This window comes from Peromyscus eremicus, chromosome 8a (genome assembly GCF_949786415.1).
Source record: "Peromyscus eremicus chromosome 8a, PerEre_H2_v1, whole genome shotgun sequence".
In the NCBI taxonomy this organism is placed as follows: domain Eukaryota; kingdom Metazoa; phylum Chordata; class Mammalia; order Rodentia; family Cricetidae; genus Peromyscus; species Peromyscus eremicus.
The window spans coordinates 37,217,501-37,238,722 of record NC_081423.1 but is presented as its reverse complement, the minus strand read 5'-3'; the positions used below and the strand labels follow the sequence as shown (position 1 = coordinate 37,238,722).

At 52.5% G+C, this 21,222-nt stretch overlaps 1 protein-coding gene across 1 annotated transcript in view; it reads right to left on the bottom strand.

The window, feature by feature from the left end:
* The window catches only part of P4ha2 (prolyl 4-hydroxylase subunit alpha 2), a 32,009-nt gene extending 11,776 nt beyond the window's left edge, over nt 1–20,233 (bottom strand). The window contains exons 1-9 of the mRNA XM_059270559.1: nt 20,140–20,233; nt 19,526–19,648; nt 13,485–13,603; nt 11,305–11,404; nt 10,563–10,659; nt 10,037–10,188; nt 7,406–7,543; nt 2,432–2,671; nt 704–897 (exon numbers count right to left, since the gene is read on the bottom strand). Of these exons, the coding sequence (XP_059126542.1) occupies nt 704–897; nt 2,432–2,671; nt 7,406–7,543; nt 10,037–10,188; nt 10,563–10,659; nt 11,305–11,404; nt 13,485–13,592 (1,029 nt within the window). The 5' untranslated portion in view covers nt 13,593–13,603; nt 19,526–19,648; nt 20,140–20,233. The remainder of the gene's footprint in view (nt 1–703; nt 898–2,431; nt 2,672–7,405; nt 7,544–10,036; nt 10,189–10,562; nt 10,660–11,304; nt 11,405–13,484; nt 13,604–19,525; nt 19,649–20,139) is intronic.
* Between the last annotated feature and the right edge of the window lie 989 nt (nt 20,234–21,222).

Genomic DNA, 21,222 nt, shown 5'->3' with positions numbered 1-21,222 from the left:
AGAGCATAGGCCTGAGCACAGTGACCTTACCCTCAGTTCCAGCCCAGCTGTCTGCACACACTGGTTTCACCCTCCATGGCCAAGGCTGTCCTCAGCCTCACCACAGAAGAAAACCAGAGTAGGAAGTGACCTCACACAAACCATGCAGCTCCCCTTCTCTCCAAAGAGCACCTCATTTCCATGTGGCGGAGGGCACTTCCTGACCCTTTTCATGGAGTTTTGATTAACTCTGAAGCACTGTGGATGGGGAGAAGCCTTTCCAGATGAAAACCAATTGGAAGTCAATCAGGGGCACAGGAAAGGTGAGCACCTCCCCCATACTGAGCTGTGAGGATCAGTGGAACCCTAGGGCTCTCAAAAGCCCCAGCAAGTGTTGCCTTTTTTTTTTTCTTTTTTACCATGGGTCTCCCTTGTCATTTACACTAGGACTTCCCTGGAGACCTGAGGCATATTTACACCCATCATTTTCCTCAAACCAATCAGTCAAATGATAGGTAGGCACACTGGGTGGGGAGTACAGGAATGCCCTGGAGGACAGGAATGCTCCCTGGAGCATCCATGGAGACGCATCAGAGAACACCCACCTATCAGCCTCAGTAGATGCTGAGAAAAGTGCACGTAGGCCGTGGAACGTCCTATGCTGCCTCCCCAGAGCGAGCACTCAGGTCCCCAGCCAGGCCACCGGCCCCTTCCCAGGTCTCACCAGTTTGATGCCCTCCCCACGACACAGGCTCTCATACACGTCCCTCTCGGGGAGGTAGTCCACAGGCCTCTCGTACAAGTTTTCCTGGGTCGCTAGTCCAGCTTCTGTCTGATTGAACAACGCTTTTTCTCTTTCTTCCTCCAACAGCCGCTCAAAGTACCGCAGATTCCCTCCAGCACGTTCATGGCTTGGGTCTAGAAAAAGCGAAACGTGAGGGGACAAGGAAACCACAAACATCTGTTAGGTCATTTACAGAAATTGCTCTGCAAGCCGTTTCTCGCCCAGCAGCCCACTAATACGCTCCGCTCTGCTGGCTGCCACACCTCGCCAGGGTGTGCCAGCCAGAGCTGAAAAGCCAACAGAGGCCCTTTCATCTTGTCCAGGGATGAGGGAGACGTGTCATTAAAGCGGAGCACATTTAGCTAGTAACTAGGGGGTTAGACAGAACTCAGAACTTGCGGGGACCTCCAGGAGATCTCCTGGAGTTCTGCCTCCTCCTTGTGACTGGCTGTAGCTACATGAAGCCATTCCCCAGAGTATAGCCAGGTCTAGGGATCACATCACACACTGGCTACAAATAGGAGACAAGCTGAGATACTGGTTTAAAAAAAAAAAGAAGGGCCACAAGGCAGGCCAGATGGCGCAGCAGGTAAAGGTGCTTACTTGGTGCTTACTACCAAGCCTGGCAACCTGAGTTCAATACCCAGGATCCACATGGTGTAAAAGGAGAGAACTGACTCCCTAGAGTTGGCCCCTGACCATATGTACACTGTGGCACTTTACATTCACCCACATACACAATAAATAAATGAATGAATGAATGAATAATAAATGTAATAAAGTTTTATTTAAAAATAGAAGAGTCACAGCTCTGGCGGACAACACAGTATCTGAAGCCACAGCCACGGCAGGATTTCTACATCACTCCCCAGATAACGAAACTGAGTCTCAAAGATGTTCAGTGACTTAAGATGAACCCACACAGAAGAGTCGGGAGGGCCCTGACTCCCTGTCCAGGGCTCTTAGTAACTCTCGTGACAGATTCTACAAGACTCTCTACCCACGTTGGTCTTGCAGGACGCTCAAATGCTAGCTGACCTCACAAGCAGGCCCCCTGGAAAGCACTGGCAAAGTCAAGTCTTCTCTGCCCTGTGAAACTCCAGACAACATTCCTACAAATTAGGAAAAGGTGCAATTAACAAGCTCTAACGAGTGCATTAAGCCTTGTTCTGTCCCACATCACAAGACATTCAGAGTACAAATGGCATGCTAAGTCTTACTTTAGACCTCAGGCCACTAAAAGCTAGAATTACTGTCACTACAGCAATCCAGAAGTATGGCTTGCTTCTCCATCTGTATTTTACAGCGAAGGGTCTACCCTGCATAACGGTACAAGCACCACAATACTAGGTCCTTATTTCTAAAAGTGCCACTGTGTGCATGTACGTGCACATGCACTTGCACACACATGCCCATGCGTATGCATGAGCAACACACGTATACACACAAGGATGTCACAGGCCTTTGAATAGCCATCACCAGCTGGGCATGGCCTAACATCAAGACTGTGGTGAGGAGCTAGTCAGCAGTTGGAAAGGCGGTTGAAATCACTGAGACACTCATCACTGGCTAGGTGACAATCAAACTGATTTAGTTCCAAGAGATGATCGAGCAATGTGGCCAGAAGGGTCAAGTTCCCTTGCTAGGTCCAGTCCCTAACCTCCTTACCCAGAGACAGCAGACGGCGGGTGAGCTCCACAGCACGGTGCAGGTCACCCAGCTGGAAGACAGCATAGCTCAGGTAGTCCAGCACCAGGGACTTTGTTATGGTAGACTCCTCCCCAGCATCTAGCTGCTTCAGCACCTGCTCCATCCACAGCACCGTGTGATAATAGTCTCCTTCATTGTAGGCTGAGCGGCCCATCCCAAAGCAGTCATCCACACTCAGCATGGCCTGGTACTTGGTTCCTGTAGCAGGAAAAGCAACCGTCAGGCTCTGAAATGCCTCTGGGTTAAGAAGGAAGATGCTCACTTAGGAGAAATGCTGGGCCACTACCCAAGCAAAATCCCACCCAGACTTCATGCCACACACCATGAAATACCATCAATGCAGTGAGCATAAAGAGGTTGGTTTAGCATAGGTTAGAGTTCAGAGTCAATCTCTAAGCCTCAGACTCCTTCTCTCAAGCGGGAAGGGGCTTTGTGACAGGCAGTTCAGGAATCCCACCAAGACATGGCCCTGAGGTCAGTGGGTATAGGTCCTGTGGGTCAAAACAAGAGAAGATGCGTGGAAGGCAGCTGGCCATGGAAGTCTGAAGAGCAGAAAACGTAGATAATTTAAGAACGGAATTCAGGTGACATGAAAGCCATGGACAAGGGCAGTCACATGTAGAAGAGTGAAAAAGGAAAGGACAGAGAAGGTCCGAGGTTAGACCTCAAGGGAACATACGTGCAGTAACATGAGAAGGTACTAAGGATACAGGTAATGGAATAGGTGACGAATACCAATGGCGACAAAGAACCAAGGTTGCAATCCAGCAGGGACATTCGAGCATCAGCTCAGCAGACCTCATGTCTAATGGGACATCTGTTGTGGAAAGTGATCACGAAGACGATTTCAACCTGAGGAACAGCAGCAGCTTTAGGGAGATGCAGAGCTTCAGACAGGCTTGGGATGGCAAAGACGATGTGTTCCTCCTCGAATAATGAGAAAGCAGATCCCACAGAACGAGGAGGGCTAGGACTTCCCTGCAGCCACACGCAGCTCCCTACTAACAGCTATCGGGCATGGATGGCATGCTAGAACTACTCATGCATCCCTCTCTTGGCCTGAGGGCCACCCTGGGCCTCTTCCCAGGAGGAAACCCCGCTGCAGGACGAGAGTTGCTACACAGACCACGGTCTGTTCATCCTGGTGACCCAGAATCTGACAACATGGGATAGAATGTCAGGAAAGTAAACACAAGAAGGAGTCAGAGGCAGGCCAAGCATTAGGGGGCTTATGGGAACTTTCCTTTCTCCACAAGTCTCCAAGGGTCTCCACTGACTCTGTGAACTCAGGAGCCTATCACAACAGGCTGTGTAACAAAGATAAGCCAACTGCTCTGGACCTGGACCCAGCCAGGTCTATGTGAACCTTGCTGCATACTTACCCATTGTGTGAATCTGGACAAGTTACCCAACCTCAGATTCAGTCCCCTACCTAAATAAGTATAGTATCTACCCAAATCTATCTAAATAGAGACACCAGCATCAGTTTTGAAGGACTGGTACCAAAAACTCAACGAGATGACATATGAAGATGCTGCCTCAGGATGCGAAAGACCAACAGCTACAATCAACATGTCCTGTGAATGCCAAGAATGTGAAGACTGACTTCCAGAACTCGGCACCCTCCTCAGAAGGAAACTCAAGTGCCTGTTTCATGAACAGTGACAGCTGGGCTGAGTGCTCAAGGACTATCAGACAGGGAGGAGCCCACACGGGTGAGGGTAATAGAGCTGAGAGACGCTGGGAACAATAGGAGCTGGGAACAATGTCCCACGGAGGCAGTGGGACCTCAAAGATTATCACTTATAGGCAGACTTCGGGGTCACTTCTGAAAGCTAAGCATTGAACTCAAATGGATATGTGTGTGTGCTTAGGAGCACACAGAAAATTATCCTAAGTTTGTTGGAGATATGAGAAAAGGTCAGAGGGCATTAGAGAGACAGAATCCACAGACTTTAAGGTTATGGCTCAGGGTGCCAATGGGCAGAGGTGCTTTTTGCTAAGATAACAGGCAAAGACAGAGGGCAAACAGTTCAAAACCAGATGGGAATTTCAATTTGGCATACATTGAATGAAGTTTGTGCAATCCATGGAATGTCCAAGTAGAGGTGTCTCCAGGCACTGTCCTATCCTGGTTGGAAGCCCAGAGACATGCCTTGACAAGAAACACAGGTCTGCATGTCATCCACGTAGGGCAACACACCAAGTGATGAAAACAGGGGAGCTCACCTGGGGAAGGGCTCACCTGGGGAGGGGCTCACCTGGGGAGGGGCTCACCTGGGGAAGGGCTCACCTGGGGGAGGACTCACCTGGGGAGGGGCTCATCTGGGGAAGGGCTCACCTGGGGAGGGGCTCACCTGGGGGAGGGGCTCACCTAGGGAAGGGCTCACCTGGGGAGGAGCTCACCTGGGGAAGGGCTCACCTGGGGAAGGGCTCACCTGGGGGAGGGGCTCACCTGGGGGAGGGGCTCACCTAGGGAAGGGCTCACCTGGGGAAGGGCTCACCTGGGGAAGGGCTCACCTGGGGAGGGGCTCACCTGGGGAGGGGCTCACCTGGGGAGGGCTCACCTGGGGAGGGGCTCACCTGGGGAGGGCTCACCTGGGGAGGGGCTCACCTGGGGAGGGCTCACCTGGGGAGGGGCTCACCTGGGGAGGGCTCACCTGGGGAGGGGCTCACCTGGGGAGGGCTCACCTGGGGAGGGGCTCACCTGGGGAGGGCTCACCTGGGGAGGGCTCACCTGGGGAGGGCTCACCTGGGGAGGGGCTCACCTGGGGAGGGGCTCACCTGGGGGAGGGGCTCACCTGGGGAAGGGGCTCACCTGGGGAAGGGCTCACCTGGGGAGGGGCTCACCTGGGGAGGGGCTCACTTGGGGAGGGCTCACCTGGGGAGGGGCTCACCTGGGGAGGGGCTCACCTGGGGAAGGGCTCACCTGGGGAAGGGCTCACCTGGGGAATGGCTCACCTGGGGAGGGGCTCACCTGGGGAGGGGCTCACCTGGGGGAGGGGCTCACCTGGGGAGGGGCTCACCTGGGGAGGGGCTCACCTGGGGGAGGGGCTCACCTGGGGAATGGCTCACCTGGGGAAGGGCTCACCTGGGGAAGGGCTCACATGGGGGAGGGGCTCACCTGGGGAAGGGCTCACCTGGGGAAGGGCTCACCTGGGGGAGGGGCTCACCTAGGGAAGGGCTCACCTGGGGGAGGGGCTCACCTGGGGGAGGGGCTCACCTGGGGAGGGGCTCACCTGGGGAGGGGCTCACCTAGGGAAGGGCTCACCTGGGGGAGGGGCTCACCTAGGGAAGGGCTCACCTAGGGAAGGGCTCACCTGGGGGAGGGGCTCACCTGGGGAGGGGCTCACCTGGGGAAGGGCTCACCTGGGGAAGGGCTCACCTAGGGAAGGGCTCACCTAGGGAAGGGCTCACCTGGGGGAGGGGCTCACCTAGGGAAGGGCTCACCTAGGGAAGGGCTCACCTGGGGGAGGGGCTCACCTGGGGGAGGGGCTCACCTGGGGAGGGGCTCACCTGGGGAAGGGCTCACCTGGGGAGGGGCTCACCTGGGGGAGGGGCTCACCTAGGGAAGGGCTCACCTGGGGGAGGGGCTCACCTAGGGAAGGGCTCACCTGGGGGAGGGGCTCAGAGCCAACAGTGAGTGGAGTTCTGGAGAGTAACTCTCTTTGCCCTCTGCCCCCACTCAGGACACTCAGGGGCCTGTTAACTGTGGAAGGAGCTGTCAGTAGACTGCTCCCTTCTCCCAACAGGCACGCCTCTCAGCTACAAGGTCAAAAGCTTCCCAGAATTACCTTCTCACTCTGCCTCATGGTTGGGTTTGGCCCAACACCTGACTGAAGCAGGAATAGAGAACCCTCCTCCCCCTGTCAGCTCAGCACAGTCCTGCACACCAAGACCCTGGCCTTGAGTAGCCAGTCACAGGACATCTAAGGAGGAAGACAGCTCCTACATCACCCTGGTCTCTCTCTGCTGCATCTTCCCTAGGCTCCAAAGAAGGGAGGAGGTATTTAAATTATAATGAGGTCCAACTGAATCCTTGGATTTATTGGTCTCAAATAACCCCTAAACGCTGTAAGTTTATAATCACTAGCACTAGGCAGCAAGCAGGGAAAAGGCCAATAAAAAAAAAAAGAAGAATGGAATGAATGGCCAGCCATGTGAAAAGAAAAAAAGCAGAGATCGGCACCAGAATCCAGGACATCAGAGAGAAAGAAACAATCTGAACCAGACGCTACTCCGAAGTTAAAGGGTGTTATGCTGGTAACCTGCCTGCTGGCTTCACTGGCCCTGTGCTCTTGGTGACTTTGAAGAACAGGACCACAGAGGAGAGACACAAAGGTACCTTGGGTTCAGGAGTACGTGAGAATGAGAGGGAGGCAGAGAAAATAAATCACTACCCAGCAGTCTCAGAAGGAATGAAGAAATGGACTCAAAAGAGCATTGGATCTAAAGGAGAGAGATGGGCTACAGAGACTTCAGATCAGGAGAGAGAGAGACAGACAGACAGACAGACAGACAGATCATGCAGGGAAAGAGGGACAAAAACAAGAAAGGGGGAAACAGGTGGGGCTATACATGAACTCAGAGAGAGAGCACAGAGAAGTAAGGACAGAATGAAAAGAGAAGAGACTAACTAGGGGGATGTGGGACAGAAGCAGCAAGTCCACAGACCACCTTGGACAGAAAGCAACAAGAGGCTGGGCATGGAAGCAGGTCTGCGAGCGGACGGGCGATTTTCCGGGCATGGATGCTGAGGGAGACTCCAGATCAACAGCCTCCATATCTGAATCAAGACATTGAGGTAGGGGTTGATGCATGGGAGACTGGCATCCAATGGGAACCCCAAAACCGACACCAACACCAACAGTGCCTAAGTCAGTCTGACCTGTCCAGACACTGGAGAGACGTAAATAAACGAAGGTGCATCACCTGGAAGTTCCCCTCTAGAAATCGTGTCTGGGTCCAGTTTGTAGGTGTCCTGAAGTCTCATCAACGCTCTGGCAGCTCCAGACTCATCCTCATCAGTGGGGAAGAATTGCCGCTGGACTGAGAGATTGGCGACGAAACCTTCCAAGTGACAGAAGAGAGGTCATTCTTAATCCAGGGGACAGAATTCTACCGGGGACCAGAGGCAGTCACTAGAAGGTCTCTTGGCTAATGGCATTTTCCTGTCCCTTCCCTCAAAGGCTGTTGGCGGGCTGTAGGCTCAGCGATGGAACACCTGCCTGGCATGTACTGGGGAGCCCGCATCACAATAATAGTAAGAACAACAAAGCAGCCGCCTCCTTCAGGAGGCCCTCCTGGGGGCTCCTCAACAGAACTTCTTTCTTAGCCTTCCCTGTACTGTTCATTTGGAGCGCAAAGGCTCTGCACACAGCTTAGCACTTAAGAGTCTAGAGTCAGGGTATGCGCTTGTGGCACCAAGACCACAGCCCAGAGCCTAGACAGATTTGACCACTGAAGTGGCCCCAGGTGGCTTTGCCAGAGCCACAAGCCAGAGACACAACTCCCGATATTCCAGGACTCTGGGCCTTGCCATGCTAATGATTCAGGCCTTTGTATCTGCTAAAAACTGAGGACTGGGAGAGGAACTCCAACGCATTCCGTCCCTGGTCCCTGGCCTCTCCCTGGCCCGTCCCTGGCCCCTTTCCAAGAGTGTTACACCGGCTGCCACCTCTTCTCTTTGCGGCAAGCTGGGGTCCAGGGATCAACAAGCTGCTACATTATCCTCTTCACAGCTCTATGGTCAGGAACTCTGAAGATGTGAGCATCCATGCAAAAGAAGGCAAGCCCTCCAGAAGGGGCAAGCAACCAACGTTAGAGACAAACAGAAATGATCGCTCTCTGGGCCTGTCCCTTCCAGGTAATCATAGCTTCCAGATATTAACGGGCGGTTGTTCGGGGACGACAAGATCAGACAGCAAATCATGTGCATCAGGACAGGCTTCCTCGCCTACCTCTCCAGCAAGCAGGAGGAACAGCCTGTTCTGAGCTGTTCTGAGCAGCAGGCCCAGCCCAGGAAAGGCGGGGGAGGGGGGGGGGGTTAGTCTGGGAAAGGCAGTGGCTTCTGGAGGCTGCGAGCTGACAGGCACAGCTCCAGCAGGGCTGAGCTCACCAAACCCTCCCCGGAGACTACCCAGCCCCCAGCCAAGCCCAACCCCAGTGGGTCACGTGGCTGTAACCAGTCTCAGCCAGAGAGAGGGCTAGTCTGAAGCTAATCAGCACTCCCGGCTCAGAGAGGAGGCCCAGCTTGAGGCTGGGAATCCCGTGGCCCACCTCCAGCCCACCCTTCCATTACCAAGATCCTCTCCTCTGGATAACAGGAACATGTTCACACACAGAAAGCACCTACCCCAGAAAGAGCCCTTAGCAAACCCGTGCTCTGCCCTGCAAATAACATTTCTAGGAATTTAACTTAGAAAAATAATCGGAGGCAGACACCATAATGCATGTAAAAAAGGGCTGAAAATTTGGAAACAACCCAGGTGCAGTGAGTTGACCAGGCTTGGACAGTTATCGCTGTGACAGATGAATATCCAGCCATTACAATCATGGCACAGCCATGCTTAATGGCATCTGCAGAAGCTGGGAAACCCAGGACTGGGCACACGTTTATATTGAACCCACACATGTTGTAAAAGACATACATAGGAAAGAATTCAGACGAAGCCTCTACTTCCCCAGCTGGCCTCAGCCCCGACACTCAGCGCGCTTGACTCACACATAAGCAGGTTCATTCTTTCTGGTGTATGTATGCATGTGTGGTATTTGTAAATGTATGCGTATGCATGATCTCACGCAGGAGGGTGCACACGTATGCACTGGATGTGTATGGAGGCTCGAAATTGAAGTCCTGTGCCTTCTTCAGTCACCCTGGCCGGTCTCCAACTGACCCCAGAGCTCACTGACCAACTAGTCTAGCTAGCCAGCTTGCCCAGGGGAAATCTCTGCCACACACTTGCCTGGCTTTCCACGGCTTCTGGGGATCCAAACTTCAGTCCTCACTGGCATGGTGAGGGCTTCCCCCCCTGAGCCATCTCACCAGCCCAAGATTATAGGGTTTCTTAAATATTCTTTCAAGCTTATTTTATGTGTATGAATGAGTATTTTGCCTACATGTATATCTGTGTGTCAGGAGCGCCTGGCGCCTGCAGAGGTCAGAAGAGGGTGTCAGACTATCTGGGACTGTAAATACAGATGGTTGTGAACCATTATACAGATGCTGGGGACCAAACCTGCTTCTTCTGCAAGAGCAGCCAGTGCTCTTAACTCCTGTGTGACCTCTCTGTCCCCCAAGATTACAATCGTAATGGTGCTTATCATGGAGCAACTGGATTAAGCATCATGATTTCTATGTGATAGAGTTTGTGTGTCCTGAAGTGTGTTATCAAAGGTGTATTTAGAAAATGAAGCATAATTAGAAAATGTCATTACCAGGAAACATTACAAAAGAACAGGAAGCGATCGTTACAACATTTTTAAAACCAACCAACAAGGACAGCACCAGGCAGAAGCAGACAGGCACACAGACACAGCCGATCCCCGTTCACTGCCCCTCACCGGCAGCCGAGTCCTGCAGGACCAGGTCCCCCAGGGCAGGCCAGTCTGTGTTCAACCGCTTCACCAGCTTATAGGCATTCACAGGATGAGCTAGGTAGCCCTCAGGGTCGGCAGCTGACTTGCTGGTCAGGGCTTCCATCTTGCTGGCCCAGCTGTAGAACCAAAGGGGAAAAAAGCCTGCCACACCCACCCACACAGGCTGGTAATTTCCCTGGTGAGGTCCAGAGCTCTTTCATCAAGAGATAATAAAACGTGAATATAGTAACTTCCTAGATACCCCTAGCCCTTAATCTAGGCAAGAGCTGGGAACTCCAATGTAAATTAAAACGTGTTAAGTAGAAAGGAAAATGGCAGTTGCTTCTTAACACATATACTCAGCAACTCTGGAGGACTAGCACAAGTTAACTGCAGGTCAGCTCCCCTGGGTCACCTCTCAATGACTTCCTCTTACAGATACAGGGATGGGCTTGGGAAGGGGAGCAGTAGGGATGGATGACTTAGTGTGGGGTCTCAGGACACTGGGCACCTCTTAATCTTGGAGAGCTTGGCTTCCTCCACAAGGATGTACTCCTTCAGAGACTGCACGAGGTCCTTCTCTGCGTAAATCAGGTCAGTCATGTGCCCTACAGGAGAGAAGCAAAGGCCAGTGAGAGATGGACGAGGAATGGCCTGCCCAAAATACCAGAAGTGAATAACCCCAGCCAAGTGCATGTCAGTAAACCAGGAATCATGGGGACTGGTAGTTAAAGGTACCTAGTCACTCGCATGGCCACGACCCCCAACCTCAGGAAGATAGATGTTGAGGTGTCAAGAGGATGCCTGGGCAAAGTGAAAAAGGGCACTGGGGACCATAGAAGGAGAAGTTCTGTCACCTGGATGTCCTGTCATAGGGGGAATGGACATCCTAAGGGTTCATCAAACGGAAATCAGCTCTAAACTTTCAGTTGAGACGGGGAGACTCTGGTCCTTGGAACAGAGAGTGTTCGCAGCTTAGACCACCCTCTGGCAAGGGACCAAAAAAGACCTGAAAGCTACTTGCAGTCTGCACTTTCAGAGAGGAGGGCCCAATTCAGAAAGCTGCCTCCCAAGACATACGTTATGTTCATCAGGATCTCGTGGGTGTCCGGGGAAGGAGAACCTTCCTAAGTTCCACTTTCCCTGGACTGGCCACAATCAGTGACTGAACCCTGGACGAGCCTCAGGCAGTGACAGCCCCTTGCACTCAGCTGAGAGCCGCTTAGGTGAACCGGAGTTCTGGTGCCACATACCAATAGAGGTGAAGAATTCTGCCTGCACCCAGCTCGGGACACCAAACCAGGACATCAGCAACACCAATACCTGGAGCTTCATGATCGGAAAGGGCAGTACCTGCAAGGCATTCAGATCAGTCATCAGATGGACACCGTGGAAAGAGCACCTTCAGTTGGACATGGGTGGGACATGCCTGTAAACTCAGCACTCAAGAGACTGGATTAGCAGGAACAAAGTTCAAGGCCACCTGAGCTACACAGCAAGACCCTGTATTGGGGTGGGGACAATTTATGTGAGAAGACACATCCATACATGCTGTGCACATACATATACACCCTCAAATGTGTCACTAAATAAGGCATTCAAGATCACCCAGGGGAGGGGCCACAACATGGAACCAGGGATACGTGCTCAATTCTGGCTCTTGCCTGGGTTCTGTTTTATTTTGTTTTCCTTTTTAGAGATAAAGTCTCACTATGGATAGATACCAAGATGGCCTAGAACTCACAATCTTCCTGCCTCAGCCTTCCGATTGCTAAGATTACAAGTGTGTACACATGGCTTCCTGCCTATCTGTCTTACTTTCTAATACATACGCCAGGATAGCGTCAAGAGCCGCATGTAGGAGGATCCAATTCAGAGAATTGGTTCCCAGGATGTCAAGATCATCGAGATCTCGTAGGGGAAGAAGCAACTCTGCAAGGTCTACTCTCCCCAAACCAGTGATGGAGGCCATGCCATCCAGAACGTGAAAATGGGCCTCAGGCAGGGACCTCCCCTTGTACTTGAACTGAGGGTGGCCCAGACACAAAAGTCCTGTTGCCACATATCAATAAAGGTGAAGAATTCAAGGACCTGGATCCTGTCCATAAGAAAGTGACAGTTCAGAACAGACAATGGCCAAGAGAACTGAGACAATACGGCCCAGGGGGCCACGCCAAGTTGGGGTATATAGAAGATGGTCAACAGAAGAAGAGGAAAACTGACCTCTGCCAGTCTGCACCTGCCACAGAGTGGCACTTCTGAACAGACATGGCTCTTCCTGGAGTGGGGATCTAGACAGACACCTTCCCTGGCCACTCCCTACTCATTCACAAATATTTACTTACAACCCAGACATTCCAGGCACCGAACTAGGCGCTCAGGATACAAAGGTGAATCAGTCACACACAGCCAAAACACTGGGGCTGGGCCGCCGACATGGGTAAGAGGCCAGGCCCTGCCTTCTCATCCGCCTAGAAATAGAGACAGTTCTGAGGGACACAGCAGCAACCCAGGGCAAGCTTCCCTGGCAGCGGGCCTAAGTACACAGTGGAGGCTGCAGACATGTCTCCCCATCTAGCCATGCAGCCCAGAACGTGATGGAGGGCCAGCACCCCACTGAACCCTTGTTCAGCCTGTCCCTCCTCTTCTTGTTCCAACTCAGCCAAGTCTCTGACATGGCTCAGATGGAAATTTACTAGAAAAAAGCAAAGAAAATAAATGAAACACAAATGCTATGAAGGAAAATCTCAGAGTCAGGAGGATCTCTGATGTAGGGACCAGCCAACTGCCCATCAGAGTGGGGGTGATAAGGGAGCAGGGGCCAGGCAGGAGACCAGAGCAGATCTGGATGAAGTGGAGGCTCCATGCCTCTCCCAGCTGTGTGGCCAGTTCCAGTGCATACCTAGTCAGAAGTCAGGCCGCCTAGTCAGGAAAGGGGGAAGCCTTTACACTCCTTTCGAATACCACCCTCGGTTCACACCTTACAGCAGAAAGAGAAAGCAGCCAGGTTTCTTTAGTACGTGAATGCCGGCTGTCATTTCTCTGGAATGTGCCGCCTGGCTTAGGTGAGCCCATCCACAGATCCTGGCCTGGAGACACAGCCTCAGAGAGTCACACACAGGCTTTGGAAGTGACTTACCAAGAGCCCTCAAAGTCCTGTTCTGGCAAAGGGAAGACAGGCATGAACACCCTGCCAGTCCAGAGAACTAGGTGCCCCAAGGCAAGCAGCTCTCAGGCTGCCATATCAACACTACCATTCTAAGCAGGGGCATCTGCTCATGTCTCTGACCCCGGGGTCCCTGAACTCAAAAGGCTTTGTATAAAAGGTCGCCTAACCAGGGTCAGGTGGAGCGGAGGCATTTACCCAAGTGCAGCTGCCCTCTACAACATGGAGAATGCCAACTCCCGTCTCATAGCTACACCCAGCACTCACCCAGGACAGAGAAAGTGGGAATCCATGTGTCTGCCCAGGGCCAGTGCTTCCAAAAGCCTTCCCAGGAGCCCTCAGAAATCCATGAAGAGCAACACAGGAGTTGGTCATGGTCAAATCCCCTTTCACGAAAACACGCACCAAAAGAGAAGAGTTGAGATTTATGAGCTACACCTCGGGGTTTAGAATAATGTCTGTCCTGTAGCAAGCACCCAATGAAGTATTCTTCATCCAGATTTGTTCAGACGAAAAAACTGCAACTAAAGAGCTTACGCTTTGTACAGTAGATTAATATAGACTATGTAACAATAAACACTCCCTGGCCATCAACACGGAATGATCAAAGCAGACTGGCAAAGGCCAGCCCTCAATAACACATATTGTATGTTCCAGTTTTTGAAAGGAAAAAATGATGTATGTATAAATATATAAAAGGATTATAATTGTATCTTGGTGACGTAATTTTATTTTTCTTTTTTATGTTTGTTTTCCTGATCTTTCTACAAGAAATTCTACTAGAATTTAAAACGTACATATTTTTGTAATATGCTTAATATGTGAAGGAAACAAAGTAGGCCCTTCTCAACTGAACTCCAAAGGGGCTTTGGCAGTCCTGGTATTTGGACCCCTGTAGGGAGGTCTTGCAAAACCTGCCAATGTCCCAGCGGCAGTAATTCACCCACCAGGCGGCTGGCACCATTTCTCAGCATGGTGATTCCAAGACATACAACCAGAGGTCCTGTAGCGAGCCTGCTCTTTGGAAAGTACATTTATAACCTGGCCAAGTAGCCATGGAAAGATGTTTCCAGCTGCAAACCGGCAGCGTCCTTAGCTTCTCCCCTTACCTCATCGGGGAGGACCCTCTGCCAAGCTCCCAGCTGCAGCCCAAATGCTACAGCTTGTCTTTTAACAAAGCATTTAACAGCCTAGAGACAGAACATGAATTTGCAAATAGATTTCACCTGGCACTGGGCAAAAGGCTGTTTGCCTTCAGTGAAGGGATAACCCCCAACCCCACTGAACAGGGCTCTTCAACCCCCTTTCCCACCATGGCCCTGCCTGCCACACAATGGCTAACTCCAGGCTGGCAGAACTGAAAGGACCCAGGTACTCAACCAAGGAGGGGCTGTGCACAGGATCCAAGAGGATCCACCACTGATGCACATGGATACCCATACTGGCTCAGAAGTGCACCCAAGTCTCAGACATCATCCCTCAGCCATCACCCTGATCTACCTCCAGCATACCCTTCAGCCATGCAGGCCCCACCTGCTCTGACCTCTCCACCTCTGGACGGGCTTCTCTCCAACTCTGTTCTACAAAGCAGCCAGCAAGGCTTGCGGAAGCCCTCCCTTTGGCTCCTGCTGCCAGAAAGATACTGTCCAAATACCTTAGCCCAAAGGGCCCTTGGAGCTCTGCGACTTGGCCCTGCTTCTCTCTCCAGCCCCACTGCGCCACCGCAGACCTCAAACCTTCAATGACTTCACGTAAAAAAATATTTACCTTCACCAAGAACCTTACAAAGCCAGATCTCTGCTCAGTGAAGCCAAATGTGCTCCCCTCTCCCAAGAGTCCTCTCGAGTCCCATCTCTCAGTGTCCATTCAAGAAAGCACATAAAACGTCAGTCACGGAACTCTCTGGCCTTAGATCTGTGGTCTCACCGCTGTGTCAGGGGAAGTGGAAGCTCAATGGGCCTGACAAGGACACATGTGTCAGGCGAAGTGTATCTGTCCTTACATCATCTCTATTCAGTCCATGAAAGCCGGGAGCCATCAAAGCCACCACCTCCTGCTTCAGGAACAAGACAGCGCAGCAGCAGAGAAGCTGCCACGGTCCACATGCCAACACTGAGCTGGCTTTCTATTAGGGCCTCGACAAAGGGTCTAGTTGAACTTAACTCGTGTGTGCACCAAAAAAAAAAAAAAAAACAAAACCAAACAAACCAACCAAAACTGCACCAGAAGATAAAAGGCATCCATACCCATGCCCTAGGCTCCAAACTTTCTACTCTGACTTAGTCAGGTAGGAGACACTACTGACCCAAACCAGATTCTCTGGTTCTTCCCACTACCTCCAGGCTAGCCTCTCAAGTGGCTACAGAAGAACCACACTGAGCAGTGAGGGAAAGTTAACTTCCCATGAGGCAACTCTGGCTGATGAAAAATAAAATACAAAAGGGAGTCAGCAGATACTCCCTTCAAATACCTTCTGTAAGAAATGCAGATACTTCCTTCAAATACCTTCTGTAAGAAATCGTCCATCGGCATGGAGTCCCCACAGAGCTTGCACACAGAAGTAGCCCGAAATGGCTGAAGAGCTAGCAGATCTCCATAAAGAGGGACCCGCTTGCTAAGGTACCACCTCCTTGTTTCCCATTCTTCTCTCCTTTCCCCTCACCCTGGCTGCCCCGCAATACACTTTTCAATAAGCATTAAGCACTTAAGCTCTGCCTCAGGCTCTGTTTTCTGGGAACCCAGTCTAAGATAACCATGGTTTATGTTTCCAAAGATCTTTCATTTCTACCATCTAATTCTCACAAAAACCTTGTAAGCCAGATAATCATCTCTGCTTCAGATACAATACTCCTGCCTGGTCCACAGAGGAAACATTCCAAGAACCCCAGTGCATGCCTAAAACCACAGATAGTATCAAACTCTGTATATGCTGGTTTCTCTGTGAGTACATTCCTATGATAAAATTTAATTTACAAATTACACACAATGAGAGCTTATCAACAGAACAAAATAGAATAACTGTAACAATTTACTGAAATGAAATTGCCGGTGTTGCTACTCTTGCATGCTGGGGCCACGATTCAATAGGTTACTTGAGCGCAATCACTGTTCATACCATACAGTCAACCTGATAAGCAAATGACTACAAAGGCTGGAGAGTCTCACAATGGGTAGTGTATCCAGCATGGATACACTAAACAAAGGAATGATACCCTAGGAAGACCAGCATAGAGTGATACAGATTCCATCACAGGGCTTAGGGGGGCTCACAGTTGTTTATTTCTATTATTTTCCAATACATGTTTTAGACTGTGGTTGACCGTGGACGATGGAAGCTAAAGAGTGAAATCGGGAATAAGGATGTACCGAGCAGTATACAAGACATGAGAAAGATCACTGAGCTGGGGAGGGCTCTCCATACACCTGACATACGTCAGCAAGCGAAGCCCCCCAACTAAGCCCCCTGTCTGCTAGACGCCGATACCATCCAACCTCGGGCATGTCACATCACAACACATGTGCCTTCCTGAAAGTGGGATTGAAGGCTTTCTCATGGGTGTCTCAAAGACTCACAAATAAAGCCCATGACATCCCTGATTGGAGCCCACCAGGAAAAGGAGAGCCCATGGACAAAAAATAACGGCACAGTTCCCTGAATTCAAGTGGGTAGTCATTTCCACTGGACACATTATCAGCCAGCCCAGCTCTGACAGCCAAGGAGCAGGTAAGTATACCTGCCCCGGGGTAGGAAAGATCCAGAGTTCAATTCTAGCTCCAACTGTCATTTCCTGGCTTTGTGACCTTGGACAAATCCTAGGCTTCCTGATCCTTTAATTTTATTATTTATACGATGGAGATCATACCACGTCCTACACTTGATAGGCCTGTCTGTGAACTGAATTCGGTGACAGGTGTCGGCAAACTGCCAATCACTGGGCTGATTCTGACCAATCATCAGCACCAAGAGAACTCGAGGGCCCCTCAAGTGGGCAGTTGCTCAGCTCAGGTTAGCTGCTCTTGGAGTGAGGAAGGTTCCTCTGAGGGGGCAGTGAAGACACCAGACACCAGGGAACACCAGAGGGTGAGTGATGTCTGCAGCCCAGGAATGCCAGAAGACACGACATACACAACTCAGGAAGAGGCCGGAATCAGATGTCACCAAGTACACAGCACTCGGAGGTGACCCTGGAATTATCCAATCACAGGCCCTAAAGCCCCCCAAGGAAAGTTCCCTGGCAAAAGGCAGGGAGCAGAACCAATACTCCAAAATCTCTTATACGTCTGTACTCCTGACCTGCTCATTCCAGGCTCCTCCGAGTACAAGTCTTGGGATCTCCACCATGCCCTGGCTCCCAGGAGTGCCAGGTACAGAGCAGACCATCTCTAGCAAACACTTCCCAAGAAGTCTGGAGCAGAGGCTGGCCGGGACCAGGCTCACACAGGTCCTATCAGAACCAGGGAAATCACTATCCAACACTTAATCCTCTGCCCTGCAGTGGTACCAGCTGAACAAAACCTCTTCCCCTAAGAAGTCCAGCCCAGACCTTTTCATCCTGCTCTGCTCTCACTGAGAAGAAAAACTGTCTGTCTACCCCTCACTCCATGTCCCCAGTGCAAAACCCAAAGACCACAGGACTCGGAAGTCCGCTCTGCTCTAGGATAGGCCGGTGTCCCACCCTCCAGCACTTCCAAGGTCTAAAGGACTAGATTTGAATGACGTTTTCAGAGACGAACTCCTATCCAAGACTCCACTGGTCTCCCACGTGCCTGCATTACAGCATTTGCTGCCAACCTCCATCTGCATAAAATTAAGCTCTTGACAGATCCCAGAAGCCAGGGACACACCTCCCAGTCCTCTGCACACTATCAGCCAGCGTGGCCATAAGTCAGCCAAGGCCTTTCGTCCAGCCTCAAACCCTCCCAAGGATGTGGGAGGGTACAGTCCAAAAGGGGAGCTTTCTCAGGGAGGAAACCCTCAATTCCCTCTCTCCACTCATTCTCCCGAGTTGCATGTACCCAGTCTCCCTGATGAGCACCCACATGCAGGACTCCTCCTTGGGCCAAGGCCAGTGCTAAACAGCAATCTCAGAGAGATGAGGAGCTGCCTATGGGCAAAAAGAATGCCTCCTCCACCTCCTCTCCCTTTTCCCTTATTCTAGCTAGTCCCAGGCACGTTCTAGCCAGATACCAAGCATACACTATTCAAGGAATGACCCACAATCCATTGTGGGCAGTCCAATCTACAGATAAGTAAGTCACTGCAGAGCCTGTGACAACGTAGAAGGAACATCAAAGGCGACACACAATGTTTCAGTGAGTTGTCACCACATCTGCCTGATGAGCTCTCCAAGCGCTAAGGAGTGTTAGTATGACAGCATCTTCAGGATAAGGCCTCCAGCCAACTCCATCCTTGCGACGTGGCTTCACTAGCTGGGCCACACAGTGGACGAGCTTGGCCGTGTGAGAACAAGAAGGCCCCAGAAGAAAAGAATCCAGAGGTCAAACATCCTGTGCATGGAGAGGAGCCCAGAGGCTGGGCCTTGAGGCACAAAATCATGGTGAGAGACTACACCCTGGACACTTCAGAGGCAGCTGAGGTACAAGTCAGAGGAAATCCTGGTCACTTTAACAAAGAACTCAACCAAGATATCAGCGCAGGTGGGATATCAACTCAGAACAAGCAACAGTTGGCAAAAGCCCCCGACGCGTTCTGAGTAGCACCCTATACATCCAACGCCTAGGACATTTGAGGGTGCCATAAGCTACATAGTGGTGACCCAGACCCTGCTGTTAGGACCAGAAAGCCCCTCCAACAGGAGGGCTACGATGTCAGCAACGAGGTAGTCTGCATCAAGCGCAAGCCTTAAAGTGTGATTAAACTGTGGGGTTAGGGGGCCGTCTCAGGAGCAACTCAATGCTCTCCGACAGCATAGTAAATGTTACATTAGAACAGAGATGACAGACGCACCCACTTGTGACCACCCAGTGATCACCCGGGGCAGAAGTGCTCTGACCCACGTTCAAGTTTCATCGGTTCAATGGACTCCTCCACATGCAGGTTTCTCACTCCTTGGTGGGTGGGGCCCTTGGACAACTGCTCCCTACATCAGCCTTTCCCCTATCACCTTGCTTCCACTAGAGTACCACAAAGATGATACTGGCCCAAGTCCGTGGCCACTCGGGTGCTTCCTCAGTCCAGGTTCCTAAGGGACCACTCCAGTCCACAGAAGCTCCTGCCCCCTGTCCTGAGGCATCCAAACATTCACCAAGTCCACACAGCCCAAGATCCCTACCAACTCAATACCTACCTTGCTGCTGCTCTGGACTTGAACTTTCTGAGTCTTCCCTCTGTCGGCTCTGTCCTTGCAGTCTCCGGGCACACGGAAAGCTGTTTGTTGAATCGGTCACCAAATCACCACGGGTCTCCGCAACTACTGAGGGAAAACATCAGAGGTTCGACAGGGATGTCTGACAGATAGGAGGAGGCTTTCTGATATAACAGAGCATAAAACTAGCAGGCGCCAAGCTGGTCCCTGCCAGGCTTGGGAGCCAGAGGAGCAGATCTCCCTCACCCTAAGCAGAGCCCCCTCCGGGGCCAGGAGGGCGCCTCCGCCTTAGATCAGGGACGACCCTGGGGTCAGGCCGCCCCTTCCCGGGAGCCTGATCCGACAGGCCAGCCAAGTGTCCGGCCCGGCCGAGCCGCACGGGCAGGAAGGGCGCCGCCGATCACACCGCCCTGACCCTGGGACGGGACGCGGGCGGGACAGGAACCGAGGCGGGTACAGAATCAGGGCGCGGGGCACGGGGCGCGGGGCTGCGTGACCCCGGATTCAGCTCCCGGCTCCGCGCAGGGCAGGTCGCATCGCCCGGCCACCCGGACCCGAGCCCAGCCCCGCGGGCGACCCCGCAGCCCCGCGCTCACCTGGACACGCGCGGCAGCCGGCGTTTCTAGAACCTCCCGCGGCGTCGCCCCGGCGCGCTCGGCTCCTCCCTCGTCCGAGGCTCCGCCCGCTTGAGCCTCCGCCACGTCCCCACCTCCCGCCCCCCGGGCCCGCCTGGGCCTGGCTCCGAGCCACTGCAGCCTCCGGGAAAGGCCCGAGCTGCCCGCCACGCGCTGCACGTATGCGGTGCCCGCCTCCCTGTGCCGCGTGGGACCCCGCACGAGGAGCGACATCCCCATTCCAGCCATCCCCAGGCCCCAGACACACCCCCGCCTGCCCACGTCCTCTGTGGTCCTACCACCCCCACATCCATCACAACCCGCAGATTGCAGGAGGATGGCGTCACTGAGGACGGGAACTGAGTGTCCCAGGAGGGGACAGACTTGAGGAAGAAGAGGGTCTGAGATGCGCTCAATGCAGACGACCCATCCCCAAAGCCTAACTGCATCTCTGAGGAGGCCGGGCTGGCCCGGCTAGGACTTTTCTGGCGATGTGAGGTGAAGAAGTTGCCACAGCCTGGAGCATCCTGGAGCCAACCTATGGCTTATCACACGGGCCAAAGAGATTGGACACCTCAGCCAGCCCGCCGGGTCTGAGAGACAGACAGCCAAGAAGAAAGGGAAGCAGCCGACCTCAGTCTGAACTGAAGGATGCCCTGGCGGCCGAGCAGGTTCCCACGCCTGTCCTGTGAGCTTGCCTCTTCATGAATGAGGGGAAGCAGTCTGAGAATCTCATCAGGGAGCAGAGCCCAGAGCGGAGATGCCCAGCCTGGGGACTGCGCCTGGAGCCGGGTGTGGATTCCCTATAACGGCATGGGCCAGGCGGACAGCCCAGACTGGGAAAGACAGACACACCAAAACACAACTCAGAAAACGCCACTCAGCCGCTCTCCGTGTCTGTGTCAGCCACCAGCCAGAGCTCAGATGAAGCCAAACACAAATCTTCACGTCTGCTATGCCACAGAAAGTAGTCTGCCCAGATCTTCCCATGCCTTCCCCTTCTCTCTTGGGAGGTCATCCTCCTCCTCTCCATGGGATCTTTCCCATTGGCCTATAAATACCTTC